The sequence below is a fragment of the Bombina bombina genome, chromosome 11 (genome assembly GCF_027579735.1).
Source record: "Bombina bombina isolate aBomBom1 chromosome 11, aBomBom1.pri, whole genome shotgun sequence".
Taxonomy (NCBI): Eukaryota; Metazoa; Chordata; class Amphibia; order Anura; family Bombinatoridae; genus Bombina; species Bombina bombina.
In genome coordinates this window covers 71282066-71309865 of record NC_069509.1, presented here as the reverse complement: position 1 = coordinate 71309865, position 27800 = coordinate 71282066, and the positions used below count along the sequence as shown (strand labels likewise).

At 37.7% G+C, this 27800-nt stretch overlaps 1 protein-coding gene across 1 annotated transcript in view; it reads right to left on the bottom strand.

Annotated features, from left to right (window-relative positions):
* CACNA1H (calcium voltage-gated channel subunit alpha1 H) overlaps nucleotides 1–27800 on the bottom strand; it is a 498677-nt gene that overhangs the window by 326246 nt on the left and 144631 nt on the right. Inside the window, exon 5 of the mRNA XM_053694739.1 lies at nucleotides 12606–12873. Within this exon, the coding sequence (XP_053550714.1) occupies nucleotides 12606–12873 (268 nt within the window). The remainder of the gene's footprint in view (nucleotides 1–12605; nucleotides 12874–27800) is intronic.

Below are 27800 nucleotides of genomic sequence, written 5' to 3'. Positions count from 1 at the left end.
ATTTTTTTTTTGCATGCTCTATATAAATCCCAAAAGTAAAATTTGGGGGGTTTATGCCCCTTTAAATGGCTACTAAACCCACATTTTTCTTTAATGGTTCAGATAGAGCAGGAATTTTAAGCAACTTTCTAATTTATTCCTATTATACATTTTTCTTTATTCTCTTGCTATCTTTATTTAAAAAGCAGGAATGCAAAGCTTAGGAGCCGGACCATTTTTGGTTTACAACCTGGGTTACGCTTGCTTATTGGTTGGTTGAAAGTAGTCAGTAATAAGCAAGCGCTATCCAGGGTGCTGAACCTAAAATGGGCCAATTCCTTCTTTCTTCATTCTCTTGGTATCTTTATTTGAAAAGCAAGAATGTAAGTTTACATTCCGGCCCATATTTGGTGAACAACCTGGGTTGTTCTTGCTGACTGGTGAATTTAACTGACCAATAAACAAGTGCTGTCCCGTGTGCTGAACCAAAAAATAGCTTAGATGCCTTCTTTTTCGAATAAAGATAGCAAGAGAACAAAAAAAATGATACTAGGAGTAAATTAGAAAGTTGCTTAAAATTGCATGCTCTATCTGAATCACGAAAGAAAAAAACTGGGTTCAGTGTTCCTTTAATTCCATAATTTTCTGATTGCAATGGCATGGCAAGTTTTTCCCTCAAGATAATAGTTTCACAAATTAGTTTTATTAAGTCTAGACTGATCAGTGCAGGATATATATATACAGGTAGCCCTCAGTTTACGCCGGGGTTAGGTTCCAGAAGGAATGGTTGTAAATCGAAACCGTTGTAAATTGAAACCCACTTTATAATGTAAGTCAATGGGAAGTGAGGGAGATAGGTTCCAGGCCCCTCTCAAAATTGTCATAAGTAACACCTAATACATTATTTTTAAAGCTTTGAAATGAAGACTTTAAATGCTAAACAGCATTATAAACCTAATAGAATAATCACACAAAACAGAATATATAATTAAACTAAGTCAAATGAACAAAAACATTTGCTAAACAGCATTATAAACCTAATAAAATAATCACACAACACAGACTTCACTTGCATTTTTCTGCAAACAGTTCTTTCTATGCATTCCAATCTGGACTGATTTATAGACAGGAAGATCTTGTTCCTTTGAAATCTGCTCGATAGCTCAGGTCTGGTTAAACTGATTAATTTCAGCTTGCTTGGCTGCGCTGCAACACAAGCGGACAGCTCCACCTACTGGCTATTTTAATAAATGCACTGCTTCTCAATAGCAGTCACATGACTGGAAAAAAAGGTTGTTATTCTGAAACGGTGTAAATTGAACCGTTGTAAAACGAGGGCCACCTGTATATACATACCAATTTTGCAAACAAAACAACAGTTATAAGTGGTTTTAAAACATTTATTTCACTGGATTGCAAATAAATATTATCCATAAATATTTATAAAAGACTTTTATTCAAAGTGGGCTTGTTGTTCTTAATGTCATTAAATTAACAGTATTGATCCAGGATAAATATAATCACTGTGTGTTTAGCTGTCTTTATTTGTATACAATTTATATAGAAGCCTTAGCTTTCACCAAAACCTAACAATTAATATTTGTATAAAGATTCTTCTTGTATTGAACAAGGCTAATTAATTAGCTATTATTTGTCTTTGGAAATGAATTCCTGCTTTCCTTGACAGGGGGTAGACTGACTGCAATACAGTTAATTTGCAGGTTTATTCCCACACATGAAAGCACATGAATCGGAATTTATTGTATTAACAACACGCGGTTAAGACCGACAACAGGATATATCATTATTAATTATAAGTAAATATTACACATATACAAATAAATAAGTATTGTACTCAAGAATTGTTGGCATTAGATAATAAATATGACAATATTTTATCAGGCAAAAAATATTTTATGAATCCTTTAGAACAGCATTATATGTGTAACTCAGAAATGACCTACCTCATAAAAGGAACACGAAAGTAAAAATTAAAGGCACCTTAAAATTAAATAAAAGCTAGATAGAATGATGCATTCAAAGAAAAGATTAATCTGAGAATAACGTGTAGATGTATTTTTTAAATTCTCATAAGCTGTGAAAATATTGACAAAATAAGTGTAAAGTTTTAGGGCCAGATAACAGGTGGAACGCTAAATTATCGCGCTCCCGCAAACGGGCAAATTTGCCCATTTGCAGGAGCGCGATAATTAACCAGCCAATTAGTGCTACAATTAGTGCTACAAAACTTAACCGGAGATTAGATCTCTGGTTAATTTTCTAAAAGTGCCCCAAATGCCCACAAAATAGAGGGCAAACAAATTATCAAAAATAAAAAAATTATTCCTATTCTAATACCCATAAAAAAACACCCCAAATAATAATTTGTAGGGCATTGCCCTAAAGGATAGCAGCTCTTCGAATTAGCCAATAGAATGAGAGCAGCTTAAATCTTATTGGCTGTTTTGAATAGCCAATAGGATTTTAGCAGCCCTAATTCCTATTGGCTGATTCAAATTTTTCAGCCAAAAGGAATGCAAGGGATGCCATCTTGAATTGCGTACCTTGCATTGAAGATTCAGTGTACGGCGGCGATCGTATGAAGAGGATGCTCCGCGCCGGATGTCTTCAGGATGGACCTGCTCCGTGCCTCCGGGATCAAGATAGAAGATTTGTAGCGTAAAACTCATAACTACTAACTTTAGATGGCGTTACGGATCTTGTCGTTTTAGGGTGTAACGCCGTTTTTTTAGCCAGAACGCAAAACTCGTAATACCAGCGCTATGGGAATCCTATTGAAAAATGTCATTTTTAGGAGTGAGGTACTGACGTTGCGTTACAGGCTAAAAGACTTGTAATGGCTGCAGTGCTGTTTTAATGCTGAAATTACCATTTTTTCAGCGTTAAAAGACGAACGCACAAACTTGTAATCTAGCGGATAGTTTCCAAATGGAAAATCCAGCTAGTCTATGTTTGAAAGTAGTTCCCTGATTGTAATCTAACATTAGGTGTAAAAATAAGGAAGCCTCTGTCTCATCCCATTTCCTAGATGCAGGTAGTTTGCCAATTACGACCTCGATCACATACTTGGCGACGTGCACAAAAACTAGCGTTGCCATTTTTTTCTCTATTCGCGAGATCACAAACCCGCTTAGATTGCGGGTTTGCTTGCACAATTTTGACTCCCATAGACTAACATAGAAAAGGTGTCAGCAGTCACAAAGGAAGCGCATGGACTTATGCACGCAGAATGGATATATTTTAATACATTTTCAGCTTGCCACACATAGGAAGGCACAGCAACCCTTGCACAAAGTAAAAAAGCAACGTAACTCCCTGGATGGCTACGCATGCGCACTCGCATACATTTAGGCCGCAAATATCAAACAGTTAAACCTTTCCTGGCCATTTAATTAATCAAACCAGTATCCACCCTCTGCAAGTTTGTCAAACCAAGCACTATATAACAATAAAATGTGTCAGGTTTATTAACATAAAAGTGTGGTGTATGTGTATGCATGCAATGTGTGCAATATGTACAAATAGGTGTAAGTGCCCTACTACTCCTCAATCAAATCCTAACTAACTCTACAGTATTTGCTCCTCTCTCACTCTCTCTCTCTACCTCCAATTTTTACGTGTGAATTTAACATAAGAAAAAACTACTCTTTGTTTTTAACTTAAGCGTGCAATATACTGGCATACATGACTTGCAATGCCAGAAATGTGTAGTTGCGCTTGTTTCTGAACCTCGCCAGGTTGTCCTACTAACGCCAGAATATCATATGGCACCGTGGGTTATGTGATTCACCAAATGTGTGAGGTGAACTTACGGACAATGTGGGTTTCAGCAGTTGTCTCTCAGAAAAAGAGAGACCTTCTGGATAAAAAAATTACAAACTTTACAGCCAGATGGTCTCAATGAGAACCTTGATATGGCGGCATTCTGATGACCAAACAATCTATGGTGATAGGGGATGGGTATATCATACCCCCCCCCCTTTTTTTTCCACAAGTGTTCTCCTCTAATGATGGATTGTGAGATCTGTTTCTATTGCTACCGGTATGTTGTATGCTCGGTAATGTAATAACTGCCATCACTCAAGGCTAGATAAATATTGACTCACAAATTGTCAATTCCCTGTACATATATGTTAGTTAATTCTCACACTTCTAACATATTTTATTGTATTATACATTTATACATTTATTTATTTATATAGCCAGACCACCACAAGCATCTTATGAGGTCTTATCACCAGTCATTCAATCTATTTCTTTTTCTGTTTATTCCTTATGCACAATGTTAGTTATATTCACACACCACCTATACTCACTTATTATAAGCATTATATACTATCGTTTCCATTAATAGTTTATAGTTACATTACTATAAGTATTTTCTGAGGCACTATCTACACTTTATTAACAAATATGTCGCTTATTGGCACTGCACTACCTACAGTATTAGATTATCATAGTTCACTAATTTTAACTTATTTAGGTTGGGGTATATATATATATATATATAGATAAAAATATGAGTATAGAGGCCACAGAATGTCTAATATTTATGATTGTAAGGACAACTGGACCACACTGGTCACACACTATTGGGTCACTAGCACATTGTTGACACATTAGTATCTTATACACTACTTTATAACACTCTCTCACTAAGAAATACACAAAACAAAAAGTTTTATTATTACTCTCCCCCATGCATTCACTATCACTATTATATGATTATAGTGGGACCGCACAGTATGGTACACTATGACGAGATACAGTAGTGTCCTATATTACCGGTCCAATTAACAAATAGGCCCCCTTTCCCCCTCCCCCCCTCTCTCGTCTGCACGATACAATACACAATGACATATCCTTCTATTTGTTAGGATCCCATTAGCAATAAATCTTTTTATTTTTTATATAGTTACAAGACACATTTCCTTTGTGTGTTCAACACGATATGGGCACTTTTTTGAGGTCAGGATTAATACAGTCTTTGCTTACATTGCGAGGGCTCTCTAGGGCAGGCATGCACGCCTTACATGCCCACTGACCAATAGGAGCCGATCAAATGGGAGGTGTGCCGTATGACTGTGCCGAAGAGGTCTCTCATTTGCGCTCCCATTTCTGGGGCTAACACGCATGTTAGTTTAAAAGGAATAGGATCTGATCAGGTGCTTATCCCTCCCACAACATGCATTTTCATTGGAGCGGGTGTACACTCCTTTTAGAGTAATTAGAATGATTGGAGGAAGCTCCGATATTTTCAAACATGGTCACATGACACAGTTAGAGAGTGAGACGCAATTGAAGGCGTCTCGGGTCATCCACAACATCAAGTAGGATTTAGTAATCGGGCAAACAGATGCCTTGCAGCACAAAAGATCGTTATGGAAATAATTACATTTACAAGATCTACCGATTTCAAGAAGGTATTCATGTTAAGAAGGCATTCATGTTAAGACACGTAGAATTTCATAATGGAAGCTTTCTGTTTACACACGGCTCACTATACGATGATCATTATTCCTATACATAGACTTAATACGCTCTCACATTTTGAATCCAACAAAGGTTCTCATATGGGGCTAGTGATACTATCAATACTAGACTGGTAAGGCACATATAGATCATATATGTGCTCCAGACTATCTTTTAGGGTGTCTGGCTACACATTACCCTCTCACAAGCATAATTCTGGAGATAGGTTTAAAATGAACTTTCGGGTACTTGTTAATATTCCTTTGTGCTAATCAAATGTAGATGTGTCATGTTTATTAGATAAACTTTTAATGTATATGTACTGTTATGTGGTCACTATGGTAACAAATAGTAACAGGGGCTGGAAGCTAGGTGGTGTGTCAGTTTGCTAATTAGGTGCACACCTGGCTATACCTATCCACCCGAATACTAATTAAATTGTTGCCATAGTAATTGATTGAGAATGATCACACATTGGCTGGAATTTCAATTGACTGTCCAATTAGATAATTTTTAGGTTTTTTAATTTGGTATATAGCAAGTGTATATTTTAATGTTTTATTATAGCCTGATGAAACAGCCCATAGGCGGCTGAGAAACGCGTCACTGTGTTATTAAAGATTTTTACTTTTATATACACTTGCTTGTGTGGTATTTTGACCCATTAACCTGTTGTGGGGTTTGATATACCACTCTCCCACAAAACGTTTTACTACTGGAAGCTGAGGATCACTTGCTGTGGTTTGTCTACTGGGCGACTTGTGGTTCCAGCTTGCTGTTACTGCACCTGGAGGTGCTTTGTTTCCTGTGAGTATACCCATTAGGGTCATATTCTCCCTGGGCTCAAACAATACTAGGCCATGTTGGTTTGCCTCTCTCTTTTCTAGGCATAGGATCTAGGGCCTAGGCCCTCAAGGAACACCGATTGGATCTCTTTGGAGGTCTATCAGTGAGCTGGACTACTGTGAAGTTTCAGCCTGCCCCATTAGCACCATCTGGGTGCTCTATGTTTGTGAGTATATATAGTGCCATCTATATACATATCTCTCTGTTTTGGTGGTACTGGGCCATTGTGGCGCCTCTGTGTTCTTCTATTTGCGCTGAAAATTACGCAACATATGTGACAGGGAATTACTTTTAAGTGATGCTAGTTTACAAGTGTCTTGTTTTATGTCACTTAGTATTAAATCAGCACATTTAGAAATATGGAGTGGATTTCTGTGCTTGGAGCATAGTTGTACAACTGCATCAATAAACTTTATGGTAGATGTATTCTACTTACCAAAGTATTATGTAGTACACACAGCACAAGTTTTTTTCTGGTGACAGAAGACTAGAAAACCATCGTCAGATGACTGTGCAGAGCTGCTCAGGCAATCACAACAGGGCTTTTGCTATGTTTCCAGCTACTACACAATAATTCTTGACTGTGCTGTTAATATTAACAAAACATGCTAATTTACAGCACTGGTAAAACAAGGGGTGAGATTACATATGCGGCACAGTCTTCAGCATAACTGCTGAAACCCGTGTCGCCCATAATTTCACCTCACACATCGGGGAATCACATATAAGGGGCCGGCAGTTCATAAAGTGCCGTAAGTCAGTTAAACTACCGATGTCCAGAAATAAGCGTAAATACACATTTCTGGAGTCGCAAGTAATTTACGGCACTTTAGAAACTGCCGGCGCCTAAGAAGATTACAAAAAAAGTTAAATCTCCCGTAAAAGTCTTACCTTCCAAAAATAAACCCGACGCATAAAACCCCTATATCCGCCATCAAACCGATATCGGAACTATTAATAAATGTATTAACCCCTAAACTGACAACCCCACACAACGCAATAAGCCTTATTAAACTATTTACCCCTAATCCGCCATTCACCCACATCGCAATAAACCTAATGAATGTATTAACCCCTAATCCGCCATTCACCAACATCGCAATTAACCTAATACATTTATTAACCCCTAATCCGCCATTCACCAACATCGCAATTAACCTAATAAATGTATTAACCCCTAAACCGACAATCCCCCCCACAACGCAATATGCCTAATTAAACTATTAACCCTTAATCCGTCAAACACCCACAACGCAAGTACCCTAATTAACCTATTAACCCCTAATCTGCCAAACACCCACATCACAAATAACTAATTTAATTACTAAGCCCCCTAGCCTAACACAGCGCATCGGGCCAGCTGTATAGTCACAGCCCGGCCCGACCGCGCTATAACATTAAGTGCAGCTCGCTCCTGCTGTCAGACAGAGCAGGAGCGAGCTGCACTTAGTCTTTATGGCGCGGTCGGGCCGGGCTGTGACTATACAGCTGGCCCGATGCGCTGTGTAAAAAAAACAGACCCGCACAGCAGAGAGCAGAGAGCGGGTCTGTAAAACAGGCATATTTTTAAAAAATTCAAAGGAAAAAAAGGGTTTTATAACAATAGCACTAAAATAATGTTATATAATTCTGCACTATGTGCAGAATTATATAACATTATTTTTTAGGTTTACTGACACTTTAAAGGGACATGAAACCCATTTTTTTTCTTGCTTTAGAAAGAGCATGCAATTTTAAACAACTTTCTATTTACTTCTATTATCTAATTTGCTTCATTTTCTTGATATCCTTTGCTGAAAGGCACATCTAAATAGCATCAGTAGCTGCTGATTGGTGGCTGCACATAGATGCCTCATGTGATTGGCTCCCTCATGTGTATTGCTATTTTTTCAACAAAGAATATCTAAAGAATGAAGCAAATTAGATAATAGAAGTAAATTGGAATGTTGTTTATAATTGTATTCTCTATCTGAATCATGAAATAAAAATTTGGGGTTTAATGTCCCTTTAAAAGCAGAGAGTGGTAAAATGTCAAATACAAAACAAGAAAGTGCTTTTGATTTAGACTAAAGGGCAACTAATTATGATCACTGAGCTTGAGAGGACTCACTAGCCTTCTCTATCATTACTTACCTACTATTGCCCCCTAAGGTAATCCCAGTTCCCCCTTCCATCTCTCATGCCCACCAGTGCCCCACTAAGTAATCCTACCGCCCTCAAGGCACAGTAATGGGAACCACTGTTCTATTTGAATCATGAAAGTTTAAAGGGACACTAAACCCACATTTTTTCTTTCATGATTCAAATAGAGCAGCAATATTAAGCAACTTTTTAATTTACTCCTATTATCAATTTTTCTTCATTCTCTTTCTATCTTTACTTGAAAAAGCAAGAATCTAAGCTAAGAATCCGGCCCATTGAATAGCACTTGCTGATTTGTGGGTAAGCCCCCAATAAGCAGCACAACCCAAGTGCTGAACCAAAAATGGGCTAGCTCCTTACTTCTAAATAAAGATAGCAAGAGAACGAAGAAAAATTTATAATAGGAGTAAATTAGAAAGTTGCCTAAGATTGCATGCTCTGTCTGAATCATGAAAGAAAAAAATTTGGGTTTAGTATCCCTTTAATTTTGACTTTGCATATCCTCAAAGGGGACTGATGTAATTTATTACACACAAAACATAGCATTTAAATAAATGTCAAATCCAGCTTTTATGTCCCTTTAATGCTACCCTTTCATGTGCAGAATGGCACATAAAAAAACGAATTCCAATGTCTGTTTCCCCTCCTTACTCTAAAAGGGAGCTGATATCACAGTCAGACTAAGATATGCGGATTTTCGAGCGCCGAGGAGGTTAAATAACCTAGTGTAAGTGACTTACAGTTTGTGATTAAGTTACAGAAGAAGATATAACCTAATGAAGATTGAAGGCAGATCAGTTAATGCAGTAACAGTGTCTGTTAAGTGTCCCCAACACATCCTAACACAATAAAATCTGCTGAAACAGAGAAATCCTACAGAACTGTGAAAATATAAAATGATAAGGATGAGGAGAATGTAATTAGAAAGAAACCTGCAGGCATCATGTGAGAATGATACAAAGAATATCTGACACTGCAAAAATAGTGGATCATTTCTTTGTGTTCTGTACTACTAAAAACAAAATGTAGCAAATTCAAAATTTTCAAATTTCACCAGAGAATCTTCAGGGGAAAAAAAAAGGTTTACTGACTACCAAATTATATTACAGGGGTATGGAAGTCACAATTAAATGTCTATGATTCAGACATACACTAAAACAAATCCACATAAATTCTATTATCAAATTTACATTGAGCATACTGAGGTAGCCTCAAGAGTGTGTATTGTGCATGTGTTTTTTCCTACTGATTTTCCAGGGGCGTTACTTAATTGAGACTGGGCCTGCATGCTAGGGTTGTCACGTTTCCAATATTCAACTGGACAGTCTAGTGTTTTAGCAGGTTTTCCAGTAAAATTTAAGCAAAAAGAAGTGAGGAACTATCTGTTTAAGTATGTTACTCTCAGCCAAAAAATATTTATTTTCTATGTAACTGGCAGCCAAGGGGTAAAATGACTGCTCAGTTGTAAAAAAACATATGTTATGGGATCAAGAGGGGGGAGTTAGAGCCTTTGGGGGGTATTGTGTGACCCTACCTACCATGGCACCAAGTCACAGACAGACTGCCCAGTATTTTTGTGGAGGACATCCCTACTTGCACCTACAGTGATTAGCACTATAAAATCAATTTGTAAAACAAACTAAATACATAGAAATATATCTAATACAAAATAAAATATGCAAACATACTGTTAATCTAAGGAGTACAATTACTCTGGACAGAAAAGTGGGGCTGGCTATATACCAGCAATCCCATCGTGGGCACCAGAGTTTTTTCTACTAAGATTTATCCTTCTGTTCCCACAATGAGCTCCATGGATGAGTGTGTTGGTAATATGCAGCATTGTGGAGTGAAGTTACGGGTTAAAGATCCTAACATTTCTGCTTTTCATGGGACTTTTGAGGGACCCAAAAAACATTTAGCACTAGAGCCCTCTGTTGAGCAGGTTCGCTACTGAAAACCTTTTATTGTTGTATAGATCCTTTGGGCTAGATTAATCAGTTATAGGAAGGGCAAGGTCTACATGTTGTGAAACTATCTGCATTTCATCACAAATCGTAGGGCACATTTGTTCTCCATGTTTAACATTGCACAAGAGAACACTTATGCAATGCAGTCCCCTGCGCTTGCACAACCAGTTACAGGGCTTTGTCAATCACCCCGGTCCAATGAGTCTGAGGTGTTTTTTATCCGCCAGAGTTTTTAAATCACTGCTTCATAAAAATCACTTGCAAGCTAAATGAGCAAGCCTGCAGCTTGCTAAATAAACCCCCTTGTGTACGGAAATGAAATTCAACACAGAAAGAAAAAGCACCTAATGTTGTAGTTTTCAGGGTAATAAAGTTTACATTTAGGAATAAAACATTCACAAGCAGCGAGTGCCAGTGCCGCTGGATCCTGTCAGTCATTCAGCTAAGAGCCAATTGGCACTCTGCAACTTGTTCATCTTCACACCGTAGTAGGCAGCTCAAATAACATATAGATAAAAACTTGATTTAAAACCATTTTAATTTTTTTTTTTTTAATTAATAGTGTTTTATTTAGAGGATCCAGCACACTGATGCTGCAGGGCCACTCATAGCATTTACAGGGCTCTGGGCAAGACATATTTGTGGGGCGCCTCAGTTCAGCCTTCTATTTTCCCTCCCCCTGTAAGCCCCGCCCTCTGTATGGCCCAACCCTGTCCCAAGAGTCATTGGGTCCTATATAAGGAATAACAACTACTGTATATATTACGCCTCCTGGTACCATAAACACTTCTTCATATACTAAATATAGGACTGACATTGTACCTTCCCATACCCTCACCCCTGATGAACGTGTGGGGTTCCCCAAAGCATGGGGCCCAGGGTGGATGCCCCTCTCTCCCTGCCCAAAAGACAGGCCTATTGGTACTTGCTGCTTGTGATTGTTCTTATTTCTGACTTGTATAATTTGGTTTGTGTACTGAGATAGAGCCTATATATTTTTTGGAAATATATTATTACATTTTCTTTTGGTATCCTTTGCTAAAATGTAACTCCTTTCCATGAGCTCATATCTAGATATTCTCAGGAGTATGCATGTGTCATACTATTTGTATAATATTGTTTATAAACATTGTTGCAAACAATGCTTCCGTATACTGCTCAGGGCTAGTGATGGGCGAATGTTTCTAAAAATTTGAAATTTAAAACGAATTTTGAAGCATTCGTTCGTTTCAATCGAATTTTGAATGTTTATATAACATTCTAGCATTCTATTTTCAAATTTTCGTTTTCGAATTTTTCAATAAAATTTGAAAATATTCATTTGAATAATAGAATGTTTAGCTATGTATTCATTCAATTTCGAAATGTAATATTCGAATTCGAATGTGACATTCGAATTCGAATGTGACATTCAAATTTGAAATAGTATTTCTAGTCTAATACTGTGTTTTAAATGTGATATTCGATTTGAATGTGATATTCGAATTCGAAATAGTATTTCTAGTCTAATACTGTGTTTTATAAATGTGATATTCGATTTGAATGTGATATTCTAATTCAAAATAGTATTTCTAGTCTAATACTGTGTTTTATAAATGTAATATTCAAATGTGACATTCGAAAACTGTAAATAACATTCGAAAATTGAATTTTTAAGAATATTCGTTCTTATCAACATTCTATTATGTAAATCGAATTTCTACAATAACATTCGTTCTAACATTCGAATTCGGATATAAACACATTCACCCATCCCTACTCAAGGCACGTGCATGCTCTTTAGTCTACCTCAGTATTCTCTCATTAAAAGAACTACGTCCGAACAAAGGATACCAAAAGAAAGAGGTACATTTGACAACAGTAATATATTTGTAAGATTGTCTATAACATTATACACCCTATCTGTCAAAATTAAAGTTTAATAATTCAATCATGTACATTTAGCTGCCTCGTAATTGCAAAGACACTGCTCAAATCTACTCAAATTTATTTTTCTCTTCCTTAAGCTAACAAGAATAAAACAATTATTATCTTTTAACATACGCGTTTCTTACCATCTCTGTTTTGTATAATGACTTAGAAAACTTATGTAATACAAAACAATAATACAAAGCCATGCTTAATAACCGTAACTAAACATAATTAAAAAGATTACATGATAAAAGCCATTCATACCTGAAAAATGGCTATCCAAGCATAGCCAATGTTGTCAAAATTAATGGCCCCTTTATGTGGATTGAAGTCTCCTGTTTGACATACGTTATAAAACTGATTTATATCCAAACAGTTATTGTGGTTGTTAAAGTCTGCAATGGAGCAGGTATTCTTTTGTGGGAAATCCTGACATTTTAACATGCCGTTGTCACGGTTAGAAGAACAAATATAAGGATTCTCATCCGTTTCATCCACTTGGTAATACGGTTTCACAGAAAAGTTGTAATTTCTGCAAAAAAAGAAAAGAAACAAGAAGGTTATATAACATCAATATGATTTGCTATAAAGGACATTAATAACGTTTTTTTCTTTTCTATGTTGCCTCATAAGAACAGAGCTGTCAGGTTTTCACTATGAGACACTGTGACACACTATTTGGAGTCTGTTCTTCAAATCACACTATAAAATGAAAAATCAGATTGTACAAATCTCCTCTGATGTGATTTCTTAGACTCAGAACTCTGCAATATAATACAATCAGCTCAGAATATTTATATGTATCATATTTGACACCTAATGCCCCTGTTGAAGTAAAAGCACTAAAATGTTTAAAGGACATAAAAGTTGAATTTAACCCTTTGAGTGCTAAGCACTTTCCCACCTGAGTGCTATGATTTTTTAATGTTTTTTTTTTTAACATTTTTTTTAACCTTTTTTATTTTTTTTCAGACCCCCAAGACTGACACTGTTGGAAAGGTTAAGAGATTCCAACGGTGGGTCTTGGGGGTCTGTAGCTGCTTAGATGCCTGAGATACCGGCTTCTAAGCAGCATGCCCCCTGCTCCTATACTTAACTTTGTTAAGTATAAATAAAGTTGCGTGGTGACGTCATCATGTTATTGCGTGTGACGTCACCACGCAAAACGGGAAGCCCCGGCGATGCCTGTCACTCTACAGGCATGATCGCTGGGGTAGGAGCGGGTGGGAGCCCCCAGATCTCCCTCAAGTTGGGAGAGTGCTAGTGACGGCTCTGAGCAGTCATTAGCACCAGAGTGGGAAACTCTGCGACGACTCAGAGCCGTCGTTAGCACTCAAGGGGTGAAATGTCTTTCATGATTAGGATAGAACAAACAATTTTATACAACTTTCAAATTTACTTTTAATATCAAATTTGCTTCATTCTCTTGTAATCATCTGCTAAACGATCATCATTGCACTACTGTCAGCTAGCTAAACACATCTAGTTAGCCAATCACAAGAGACAAATGTGTGCAGGCACCAATCAGCAGCAGCTCCCACTAGTGTAGGATATGTTCATATTCATTTTCAACAATGGATACCAAGAGAACAAAGCACATTTGAAAATAGAAGTGATTTCAAAAGTTTTATTTTGACTTTCCTATCCCTTTAAACTTCTATGGGCTAGACAGAGCACACCATTTTAAATGTACTTTGTTCTATGGGTATCCTTTGTCGAAGAACATAACCAGATTAGCAATGCATTACTGGGAGTTAGATGGTGATTGGTGTCTCATCAGATGTGTTCAGCAAACTCCCAATAAATTAATAAAAATCTAGTAAAACTGCATACTTTGGGGCCAGTTTATTATATGGCAGGCTGACATGATTCGCTATAGCGAATCATGTCTGCCCGACATCGCTAAATGCAGACAGCGTATGCTTTCGGCATTTAGCGATGTAGTGCAGACAAGATTTTTTTTATCATTGCACAAGCATTTCTTGTGAAATGTTTGTGCAATACTGCCCCCTGCACATTCATGGCCAATCAGCCGCTAGCAGGGGGTGTCAATCATCCCGATCATACCTCAGAGGTGGCAGACGAGTTAAGGAGCAGTGGTTCTTAACTCCTGATTCCGGCGAGCCAGAAGGCTCACGTGGAATTAGCAGAGGGTCCCCCAATAAGTCGAAAAGACGACGGAGTAGAACGCGCAGTCGCCTATCCGATAACGAAAGGTGCAACATGGAGGAATATTCACCCCCGGAGGAAACTGAATAGACCCAACCGAAGTCTGGACACCCGGGATAGTCAGGCAAGAACACAAGCGCGCAGAAACCTCCGTGTCCTGCAGGCGAACCAACGCCATCAAGATATTGAAGCAGAAATGACCTGCCATCTCCATGGGAAACAAACCACCCTGAGCAGCGGGAGAACTAACATTAGGGTTACCCGCAAATGTAGAGGAAGGGCGCTGTTGGGAATCCGCTGTTTGAGGACAGAGCCACCAGAGGCTGATGGCTCAATAGGCCCCTGGTTCGCCCCTGGTTCCCCAAACCCGAGGATTCAGGCGCTCTAAGAAGGCACAAGAGACAGGACTGATAAACTTGCGTCAGTGGGGGCGAAGCACCTTCCTCACAAGAGGAAGAATCGGAAGCAGAAATAATGACAGTCTCAGCTTCAGAATCCTCCATGGTTAAAACCAAAGAAAAAAATAGGACTATATAAAAAAACGAATGGCATCCAACACCCACAATGGCTGGGGCACTCACAATCTCCTATGACCAGATCCAAACAAAGCAGAAAGTCCTTGTCGCCACACGGTCAGGTATGCGGAAGCGTAAAAACCCAACGTAACAACGCCCGGTCATAAGGTGAACTGTAAAGTCCAAAAAGGCACGCCAGAAAAATGCTGCAACTAGGCCCCACTAAATCCTTCAAGCAATTCTCCTGTCTCAGCCCCAGAACCAATACCCACTACAGAAAGCAGGAAGATCACATAAGAATCATGATTAGGAACCCCACCCTGTTCACAAATACCCCCTAAAGAAGGAATTATCCCATTAATCCCAGATCCGTACAGAGGAGTCTCACTGAGACCCATACCTATCTGTCACATAACAACATAACATTCATATGGATTAAATGAAACGATCTTGCCGGAATCTACGCCGTGGACTAGGAACATGGCCCTTCAAGTGTGACGCATAGTAGCGTCGCCTCCGTCATGGACTTGAGAGAAGACAGCAGGTAGCGAAGCGAAGGATCGGCAATGCCAAGTGCTAGAGGAGCTGTTAAAATGTCGCAGAGAGAACTCCCACTGCATCTCCGGACTCTAACATTCACCCAGGCCCTCACTGAGAGACTAACAGGACTACTTAAAACTCCTGTCCCATTGCGTAGAGTACTACCCTCCATGAGAGACACACTTTATGTAAAAATCAGTAAAAGTACTTTCTTTAAAAAAATACAACTTCTGACACTTCTCTGCCAACCTCCTGGGACGAAAGGCAAAGAATAACTGGGGGATAGGGGAAGTAGGAGGAGTATTTGAGCCTTTGGCTGGTGTGTCTTTACCTCCTCCTGGTGGCCAGGTTCTTATTCCCCACAAGTAATGAATGTGGACTCTTTCCCATTAGGAAGAAAATGTTATTTTCTATCTGAATCATGAAATTTAAAATGTGGGTTTTCATCTCCCTTTATTGAATCTAGTCCAGTTTTTATCTTTGATTGAAGGGAATTGGGCATACGTTTATAATATGAGGACATTGTAAGCTATCATTAGATAGAGTCTTGCCAAGTATGATTTACTCCATCCTCATATATCAGTGATGTTCCTTCGAAACCTGTGATATTCACATTATCTGGAACAATGCAGCCAAAGGTGAAGTTACATTCCATGATACATGTGTCCTAATAAGGAAGAAACATTTTATTTTTTTTACTCGAAAACACGGTATAAAGGACATTTTGGAAAAAAAATATGTTTTATGTTCCAAAGACCTTTCTCTTTTCTCTGCTGTGAGACATTTGGGAAATCTGCCCAGAGAATTTTGGGGAAGACTTTAGATACCATTTTGGCCCACCCAAGGTGGTCAGTGTCCCTACTTAACCCTGTCAGCGTCAGCTTGAGACACACAGTAATGTTAGGAAAAACATACGAGTAGGAACAGTTTAGAGTTAATATAATTCCTGTTGCTATCCATCATCTGTAACTTCCCAGCATTACAGATCCAAACACTTTTGTGAAAATATTATCAGTATTGAAAAATGCTTTTTTTTTTTAATCTTTTGTTTTATCTCCAACTACCAATACATTTTCAAGGTCAAAAATATATACAGGTGGCCCTCATTTTACAACGGTTCTATTTACACCAATTCAGAATAACAACCTTTTTTTCCAGTCATGTGACTGCTATTGAAAAGCATTGAGAAGCAGTGCATTTATTAAAATAGCCAGTAGGTGGAGCTGTCCGCTTGTGTTGCAGCAAAGCCAAGCAAGCTGAAATTAATCAGTTTAACCAGACCTGAGCTATCGAACAGATTTCAAAGGAACAAGATCTGCCTGTCTATAAATCAGTCCAGATTGGTATGCATTGAAAGAACTGTTTGCAGAAAAATGCAAGTGAAATCTGTGTTGTGTGATTATTTTATTAGGTTTATAATGCTGTTTAGCAAATGTTTTTGTTAATTTAACTTAGTTTAATGATATATTCTGTGTTGTGTGATTATTTTATTAGGTTCATAATGCTGTTTAGCATTTAAAGTCTTCATTTCAAAGCTTTAAAAATAATGTATTAGGTGTTATTTATGACAATTTTGAGAGAGGCCTGGAACCTATCTCCCTCACTTCCCATTGACTTACATTATAAACTGGGTTTCAATTTACAACGGTTTTGATTTACATCCATTCCTTCTGGAACCTAACCCCGGCGTAAACTGAGGGCTACCTGTATTTTTATTGTCAAAAACCCTTTGCACTATTCTGAGCTTCAAAAGATCTTGGCTCTCAGAAGGTAGCATAGAATATTACATTCAATTTTATTTGATATGAAGGAGAAACAATTCTTACCTGAAAAGACCACTCAATGCATAATTAACAAGTGCACAATAAAAAGACAATGATTTACACCTACTCTGAATTTCAAATAAGCAGTAGATCTTTTTTTCTGACAATTATTTTTTCTCCCATTTTCCGCCCCCTGTATCATGTGACAGATATCAGCCAATCACAGACTAGTATACGTATACCCTGTGAGTTTGTGCACATGTTCAGTAGGATCACGTTCCCAAGAAAGTGTGCATATAAAAAGACTGTGCAGAATTTGATAAAGGAAGTAAATTGGAAAGTGTCCTTAAACTGTATTATCTATTATTATCATTATTATTTTGTATTATTATCAAGTATTTGTAGAGCACCAACAGATTCCGCAGCGCTAATCATAAAATGTTATTTTGTCATGAGTGTCCCTTGAAGCATTTCCGGACATACATTTTTGTTTGCACTTAAAGGGACATGAAACCCAACATGAACTTTCTTTCATGATTTAGATAGAGAAAATGTTTTAAAAAAAATGTGTCAAAAGAACTATATGGCAGCAGTTTTGAAAGCAGTTATATATTGATGAGCACTAGATGACTGCAGTGTTTGCTGTCATGTAGTGCCCTTGATATGTGCACAACACCTATCTAGGTATGCACTTCAACAAAGAATATTATAAGAATGAAGCAAATTTTAAAACAGAAGTAAACTGAAAATCGACAGACAGACAAAAGTTGATCAAAAGTTTGTCTTCTATTATATTGTTTTATAGCTGAAGGGACAGTATTCATTATCTTGCTGAAGGAGCAGCAATGCACTACTGGGAGATAGCTGAGCACGTCGGGCATATATGTGTAGCCACCAATTAGCAGCCATCTCCCAGTAGTGCATTGCTGCTCCTGAGCCTACCTAGGTATGCTTTTCAACAAAGATATCAAAAGAACAATGCACATGAGATAATAGAAGAGAAATGGAGAGTTGTTTAAAAACATTCTCTATTCAAATCATGAAAGCCTAATTAACTTTACAGCAATCATGGAAGACAATTGGACTACAATGTTACTAATATAAAAAAGAAAACTCAGGAATAATAACTGCTTTGATGTGCCTTGGCAGACTTATTTAAATGGAAACAAAGCCTTTGTATTTTTTTCAATATGAAGGTGAGTTCCCAAATGTCTTTGTAATCTTAAAGAATAAGCAAGTCATGGCAAGCCCATTTTATTTATTAAATATATTACAAACATATCAAGCTGTAGCTTCTACAAGCAAGAGCACAGTGAAGTGGGATTAATCATACATACACAATTTCGTTTTCCATTTCATTATATGTTATGTTCTATCTATAGCAAGGCACTGTGGGATATACATGTTGAATAAAATAATATTTTAAAAAGAAAGTGCCTTCTGTCAGTAGCATATATGCACTGGCATTGTGCATTATTCACCAAGTTATCAAAGAGAAAGCTCTTCTCATTAGAATTTCATGTAAATGGTAGGCTCTCCAGTCCAGTTTTGTTAGTCTGTTTCTTTTTTATCTGTCCATCTTCAAATAATGCACTTTGTCCTATATGTCTATTAAAGGGCCATGATACCCAAATTTTGAAAAACTTGAAAGTGAAGCAGCATAGCTGTAAAAAGCTGACTAGAAAATATTACCTGAACATCTTTATGTAAAAAAAAATATATTTGACCTCAAATTGTCCTAAGTATTCAAACCCCATTATAAAGGACTTTAAGCAGCAACTCAGTATGTCTGTCCCAGGACAGCCAAGAGAGTGGGCTTTGTGCACACTCATGTTATTGCCCTATTCAGTTTAAGGAAGTCTACTATGAAATCTCATGAGTTCATGACCTCAGCACTGCTGATGCTGATTGGCTGCTCTTCATTTCTTCATTTTTTTTTTTTTAGTCTTTTACCTGCAGCTGGGCAGCAGCTGAGTATAACTTTTTACACAGAACTTACTCTGCTGAGCTGAGGAGATTGTGAGGTAAAATATCTTCTTTTTTTACATAGAGATGCTCAGGTGATATTTTCCTGTCAGCTTTTTACAGTTATACTGCATCAGTTTCAAGTGATTTAGCATATGAATATTATGTCCCTTTAATCTTTTAATTTTTTTCCACAACCTGTGCTTGATCTTATTGTCATCAACATTTGAGGTGGACACCATAGTGACATTCATATATGAGAAAATGTGGGGTTTAAAATAAAAAACACTCTTGGGTACCTAAATACATTCTGGGTATTTAAATAATGTCAAGTGGAGTCAATAGTCAAAATTGTGTGCAAAGTTTAAGCGGAAAGCTGGTTAAAGCAATATCACATATAACAGGTTTAAGCCTGAATATTTAGCGATCAGTGTTCTCAGGTAGATATTTAAATAAGAACCCTGTAGTGGTACTGTTCAACACAAGCACATTGTATATAGCAAAATGTGAAATGGTTTGTGCTAGTATATATTGTATATGAACATGAAACAAATAAAACTGTGGTGCTTATAAAGAGGATTAACAGGTGGTCTTGCCCCGTATACATGGTGGACAAATTCTCAATATACGACATACTTGGCACAACAATTGGTTATATTACATTGTTAAGTATGTACTGTATTGAGCGTTTGTCCACAATGTATCACCGCCAACAATACAAATGTATATGGTAATAATGTCCTATATAACTGGCGTTTATCTGGATAACTTGATATCACTTTAAATGAATACTTGGAAACCCCTGGTAGTATTCCTGTGCAACCCAGCCGTATTATATGTCCCAAAGTAAAGAGTAGTTTTGCTGGCGTTGCCCTTGACTATTAGTGTTAAGTGTCTAACCAGGTAGTAAGTATGAATTGTCTCAATGCAATTGCGGTTGCCTCATGTTTATAAACACCCAAAGTGCTCAGTATGAAATGACCAATACTTAGGCTAAATACAGTACATTGTAGGTATATACACAATGTGTTGCCATTAAAGGTTAGTTATGCGTTAGATCGCTGAATCCTTTTGTTGCAAACTAATTGCAATGCATAGCGGAGAAGCAGAGTACAAATAGAAAGCTCAAACCAGCTAAGTCTTATAATATATACAGACTAAGCACTCCGCCTATTAAGAATGCATGGAAGTCTGGTACCCTAAGGCAAGCTAAAATACAGGAGCTCCTAGGACTCCTCACCAGTACTCTAACATCCCTAATTTTCATAAACCCCACATTTTCTCATATTAGTAGTTTGTTGTTTATTTACTCTAACTAGCTAAATTAGCTACATGATTTTTCTATAAACCCTAGAGTGCTATAAGTGTATTTAAAATAGGAGTAGGTCCTCTCACCTCTCTTAAAATCTCTCTGTATGCAATAACTCAATACACAGCACCTACAGCCCCTTACATACAGTCTATAATTATTAAGACATATAATCATGGGATTAAAAGGGTTTCAGACACATTTAGTAATGCCATTGGTTTCCTTTTCTCTTTGACATTCATATATGTATATATGTGGAAATATTATTTACCAGTCATGGTAGGAAAGTTACTATTATTTTAATTATATATGTATATACACACACATAGCTACATATCATATTCAGAATTCAAAGCAACAGCTTCCAACTCCAGACCTTTTAACAGCTGAAAGTGATGTAAAAGATTCTAACTTGTAATCAAGCATCATAATCATACAAAAAAATGAAGCCTAAGTTTAATGAATCATTTTTTAATTATTTGCCTTATTAATGATTTAACACTACTTTGCAGCGTCTATCTATTGCCCCAATACACTGCCCAAAGACGAAGCACTTTTTTTTTCTTGACTTATTCTTCAATATCCAATGAGAAACTGGGCCAGCTGGCGCCCATCGATTACTATATCATGTCCCTTGTAACAACTCCATCCCTCTATACGTAGGGTGGGGCCGCTCTCTATGTCACACTATCACTAAACAAAGATATATAAGGGGGTGAAGGAACAAGTGGAGCTTGGTAAAAAATAAAATATAGTGAGGAAAGAACCCACACCTGCTTATTAAACAGCTTCTTGGTCAACAGTCCAATTACTTTTGGTCCCTTGACAAGGAGGGGACTACATATAAAACAAAGACCCAAATCTAAGAAAAAGACATGGAGCACAAAAGAGAGAGCGATCTAAGTGCAGTATATAAAATAAAGACCCAATTATTACATATATGTAACAGGTAGGAAAAATCTGATTGGCTGATGGAATCAGCCAATCAGATTCAAGTTCAATCCGATTGGCTGATCCAATCAGCCAATCAGATTGAGCTTGCATTCTATTGGCTGATCGGAACAGCCAATAGAATGCAAGCTCAATCTGATTGGCTGATTGGATCAGCCAATCGGATTGAACTTGAATCTGATTGGCTGATTCCATCAGCCAATCAGATTTTTCCTACCTTAATTCCGATTGGCTGATAGAATCCTATCAGCCAATCGGAATTGAGGGGACGCCATCTTGGATGACGTCCCTTAAAGGAGCCTTCATTCATCGGTAGTCCATCGGTGAAGAAGGATGTTCCGCGTCGGCGGGATGAAGATTCAAGACCCGGCTTGGAAGATGACATCGCCCGGATAGAAGACCTCTTCAGCGCCTCTTGGAAGATGACATTGTCCGGATCGAAGACTTCTTCAGCGCCGCCTGGATGATGACTTCATCGGATGGAAGATTTCTTCAGCGCCGCTTGGAGGATTAACTTCTTCCGCTCCGGATGTCCACTTCGGTTCCATCGCTGCTCGGCTGAGTGAAGACGACTCAAGGTAGGATGATCTTCAGGGGATTAGTGTTAGGTTTTTGTAAGGGGGGTTTGGGTTAGATTAGGGGTATGTGGGTGGTGGGTTTTAATGTTGGGGGGGGTTGTATTTTTCTTTTACAGGCAAAAGAGCAGTTTTCTTTGGGGCAAGCCCCACAAATGGCCCTTTTAAGGGCTGGTAAGGTAAAAGAGCTTTGAATTTTATTTAATTTAGAATGGGGTAGGGCATTTTTTTATTTTGGGGGGGTTTGTTATTTTATTAGGGGGCTTAGATTAGGTGTAAGTAGCTTAAAATTGTAATATTTTTAAAATGTTTAACTTATTTTTTTATTTTTTGTAACTTAGCTTTTTCTATTTTTTGGACTTTAGTTAGTTTATGTAATTGTATTTAATTGTAGTTATTTGTAGGTAGTTTATTTAATTAATTTAATGATAGTGTAGTATTAGGTTTAATTGTAACTTAGGTTAGGATTTATTTTACAGGTAATTTTGTATTTCTTTTAGCTAGGTAGTTATTAAATAGTTAATAACTATTTAATAACTATTCTAACTAGCTAAAATAAATACAAAGTTACCTGTAAAATAAATATAAATCCTAAGATAGCTACAATGTAATTATTAATTATATTGTAGCTATCTTAGGGTTTATTTTACAGGTAAGTATTTAGTTTTAAATAGGAATAATTTATTTAAGTATAGTGTAGTGTTAGGTGTAATTGTAACTTAGGTTAGTTTTTATTTTACAGGTACATTTCTCTTTATTTTAGCTAGGTAAGCTATTAAATAGTTAATAACTATTTAATAGCTATTGTACCTAGTTAAAATAAATTGAAAGTTGCCTGTAAAATAAAAATAAATCCTTAGATAGCTACAATATAATTATTATTTATATTGTAGCTATAATAGGGTTTATTTTAAAGGTAAGTATTTAGTTTTAAATAGGATTAATTTAGTTAATAAGAGTAATATTATTTAGATTTATTTAATTAATATAAGTTAGGGGGGCATTAGGGTTAGGGTTAGACTTAGGTTTAGGGGTTAATAATTTTATTACAGTGGCGGCGGTGTAGTGGGGGGCAGGATAGGGGTTAATAATTTTATTATAGAGGGCGACGGTATAGGGGGGGCAGGATAGGGGTTACTAGGTATAATGTAGGTGGCAGCGGTGTCCGGGAGCGGCGATTTAGGGGTTAATACATTTAAAAGAGTTGCGGCAGGGTCTAGGAGCGGCGGTTTAGGGGTTAATACATTTATAAGAGTTGCGGCAGGGTCTAGGAGCGGCGGTTTAGGGGTTAGTAACTTTATTGAGTTGCGGGAGGCTCCGGGGGTGCCGGTATAGGGATAGAACAGTGTAGTTTAGTGTGGGTGCTTAGTGACAGGCTAGCAATAAAGCTGGGAAAAAGCCGAAGAGCAGCGAGATCGGATGAGTGATAACTCTCACAGTCCGCTGCTCATCGCCCCGCGGCTTTTTGACAGCTTTATTTGATAACTTAGGCGAACGTATTCAAGGTCCGCGGCGGCGAAGGTAGGCGAGCTTAGGCGGGCTTATTGGGCCGGCGAAGGCAGAAAAGTAGACAGCTTGATAACTACCCCCCAGTGTGTGTGTGTGTGTGTGTATGTATATATATATATATATATATATATACACACATACTGAAAGGCTGATCCCCCCACCCCTTCAACCTCTGCAGCAATGCTGGCAGTACTCATATGTCTATTTCCCAAAGACAACCTCTGGATATGATGCTGAGAATGTGCAACTTCTTTGTTCGACCATGGCGATGCCTGTTCTGAGTGGAACCTGTCCTGTAAAACCGCTTTATGGTCTTGCCCACCGTGCTGCAGCTCAGTTTCAGGGTCTTAGCAATGTTCTTATAGCATAGGCCATCTTTATGTAGAGCAACAATTCTTTTTTTCAGATCCTCAGAGAGTTCTTTGCCATGAGGTGCCATGTTGAACTTCCAGTGACCAGTATGAGAGAGTGTGAGAGCGATAACACCAAATTTAACACACCTGCTCCCCAATATCACCTAAGACCTTGTAACACTAATGAGTCACATGACACCGGGGAGAAAAAATGGCTAATCTGGCCCAATTTGGACATATCCATTTAGGGGTGTACTCACTTTGTTGCCAATGGTTTAGACAATAATGGCTGTGTGTTGAATTATTTTGAAGGGACATCAAATTTACACTATTATACAGGCTATATTCTCACTACTTTACATTGTAGCAAAGTGTAATTTCTTCATTAGAAACATCCAAATTGGGCCCAATCAGCGATTTTCCCTCCCCGGTGTCATGTGACTCGTTATTGTTACAAGGTCTCAGGTGTGAATGGGGAGCAGGTGTGTTAAATATGGTGCTATCGCTCTCACACTCTCTCATACTGGTCACTGGAAGTTCAACATGGCACCTCATGTCAAAGAACTCTCTGAGGATCTGAAAAAAATAATTGTTACTCTACATAAAGATGGCCTAGGCTATAAGGAGTTTGCCAAGACCCTGAAACTGAGCTGCAGCATGGTGGGAAAGACCATACAGCGGTTTCACAGGACAGGTTCCACTCAGAACAGGCCCCAACATGGTCGACCAAAGAAGTTAAGTGCACGGGCTCAGCATCATATCCAGAGGTTGTCTTTGGGAAATAGACATTTGAGTGCTGCCATCATTGCTGCAGATGTTGAAGGGGGGGGTCAGCCTGTCAGTGCTAAGACCATACCCCGCACACTGCATCAAATTGGTCTGCATGCCTGTCATCCCAGAAGGAAGCCTCTTCTAAAGATGATGCACAAGAATTTGCTGAAGACAAGCAGACTAAGGACATGGATTACTGGAACCATGTCCTGTGGTCTGATGAGAACAAGATAAACTTATTTGGTTCAGATGGTGTCAAGTGTGTGTGGCGGCAACCCGGTGAGGAGTACAAAGACAAGTGTGTCTTGCCTACAGTAAAGCATGGTGATGGGAGTGTCATGGTCTGGGCCTGCATGAGTGCTGCCGGCACTGGGGAGCTACAGTTCATTGAGGGAACCATGAATGCCAACATGTACTGTGACATACTGAAGCAGAGCATGATCCCCTCTCTTCGGAGACTGGTCCGCAGGGCAGTATTCCAACATGATAACGACCCCAACACACACCTCGAAGACGACCACTGCCTTGCTAAAGAAGCTGAGGGTAAAGGTAATGGACTGGCCAAGCATTTTTCCAGACCTAAAACATATTGAGCATCTGTGGGGCATCCTCAAATGGAAAGTGGGGGAGCGCAAGGTCTCTAACATCCACCAGCTCCGTGATGTTGCAATGGAGGAGTGGAAGAGGACTCCAGTGGCAACCTGTGAAGCTCTGGTGAACTCCATGCCCAAGAGGGTTAAGGCAGTGCTGGAAAATTATGGTGGCCACACAAAATATTGACACTTTGGGCCCAATTTGGACATTTCCACTTAGGAGTTTACTCACTTTTGTTACAAACAGTTTAGACATTTATGACTGTGTGTTGAGTTATTTTGAGGGGACAGCAAATTCACACTGTTATGCAGGCTGTACACTCACTACTTTACATTGTAGCAAAGTGTCATTTCTTCAGTGTTGTCACATGAAAAGATATAATAAAATATTTACAAAAATGTGAGGGGTGTACTTACTTTTGTGGGATACTGTATATATATATATATATATATATATATATAGACACACTGTATAGTAAACCAGGCACTCTTGCTTAATTCAAATAAATTCTTTATTATTCGGTACAATCCGGTATTGTACCAGATAATAAAGAATTTATTTGAATTAAGCAAGAGTGCCTGGTTTACTATACAGTGTGTCTATTTCTATGGACTGAGCACCTGCAGATTTGCACAGCAAGGGAGTGCAGTGTGTATATATATATATAAAGGTTCAGTCAACGTTTCGGTCCTCACAGGGACCTTTGTCAAGACTGCTTCTTAATTCGAATGCGTGTAATATGCTCAGCGGTGATTTATATATATATATATATATATATATAACACACAATGTGAATCCGCCCTCCATAAGCCAACCACCTGAAGGTTCTGTGTAGTAAATAATCTTCAATAAAACAGGAAACCAGCCAGGATTTTATATTGAAGATATATATATATATATAATATATTACTGCAATTATGTACATTCTTGCACCTTTTTTCGTAGATGTAGCTCCGTACAAAAAAAAATATACTCAAGTGAAATGTAATAAAATATTGTTTAAAATATTGATAAATAGGTATTTCTGTTGCAAACAATGTGCAGTTTGCCAATACAACTATCAAACTGATGGAAAATCAGACAGAAACTAAATCACTACTTTCCAAACAAGATGCATTTCAGGTTGCGCAAATTAGTCCTATTTAGTTTACGACCTCTACAAGCATTTTAGAATAAATATAACATTATCACCAAAATGACAGACAACCGGGTTGGTATTTTTAGCCTTTAGATAACACTTCATTAGCACCCAGCACTCACTGCTGTGTCACAGAAATCCCTGCGGCGGCACAAGCTAATCATGGGAAACTGAAGATATCCAAGTGAACGTGCCGGCCACGTTGCAAGACAGAAAGCAATTGGCTTTCAGTCTCACTAAATGGCCTTTGATAAAAAGTATAAAAGTTTATAAGGATTAGTTTTAGATTTAAGCCTCTCAATGGATAAATTAGCATATGTCCCTTTAAGATCACTAATGGATTTAATAAAATAAGAAGGAACATTCTTTTCTAGGATGTGCTAAACGATAAAAGTAAAAATGAAAGTTCCATGATTCAGATAGAGCATGAAATTTAAAAAATAACTTTCCAATATACTTCCATAAGGTTGGTTTGTAAGGTTAAAGGGACGGTCTACTGCAGAATTTGTATTGTTTAAAGGAACAGTCTACAACTGAATGGTTATTGTTTTAAAAGATAGATAATCACTTTATTACCAGTTCCCTAGTTTTACATAACCAACACAGTTATATTAATATACTTTTTACCTCTGTGATTACCTTGTATCTAAGCCTCTGCAGACTGCCCCCTAATTTCAGTACTTTTGACAGACTTGCATTTTAGCCAATCAGTGCTGACTCCTAGGTAACTCCAAAGGAGTGAGCATAATTTAATCTATTTGGCACACATTAACTAACGCTGTCTAGCTGTAAAAAAAACTGTCAAAATACCCTGAGATAAGAGACAGCCTTCAACGGCATAGAAATTAGCATATGAGCCTACCTAGGTTTAGCTTTCAACAAAGAATACAAAGAGAACAAAGCACATTTTATGACAAAAGTACACTGGAAAAATTGTATAAAATTGTATTCCCTATCTGAACCATGAAAGCTTAATTTTGACCATACTGTCTCTTTAAAACTGTTATACTAAAGCCAAGAAAAGCTTCTACAAGTTAAAATGTTCAATATTTAGGCTAAGAAAAAAAATGTATTTATGGTGAGTATGATACAATCATATCCACTGCAATAAATGTTAAGATATATAAATAAAATGTCCATGAAAAAAGTGAAAACCACCGAACCATGGCTGTCTGTTATAATACTAATTGAATGTATATCATTACTATCGTACAAATGATTAGCGATACCCTAGAATACCGTACGGTTCAAGATTAACATTAAAGGGATATGAAACCCTTTTTTTTTTTTTCATGGTTCAGATAGAG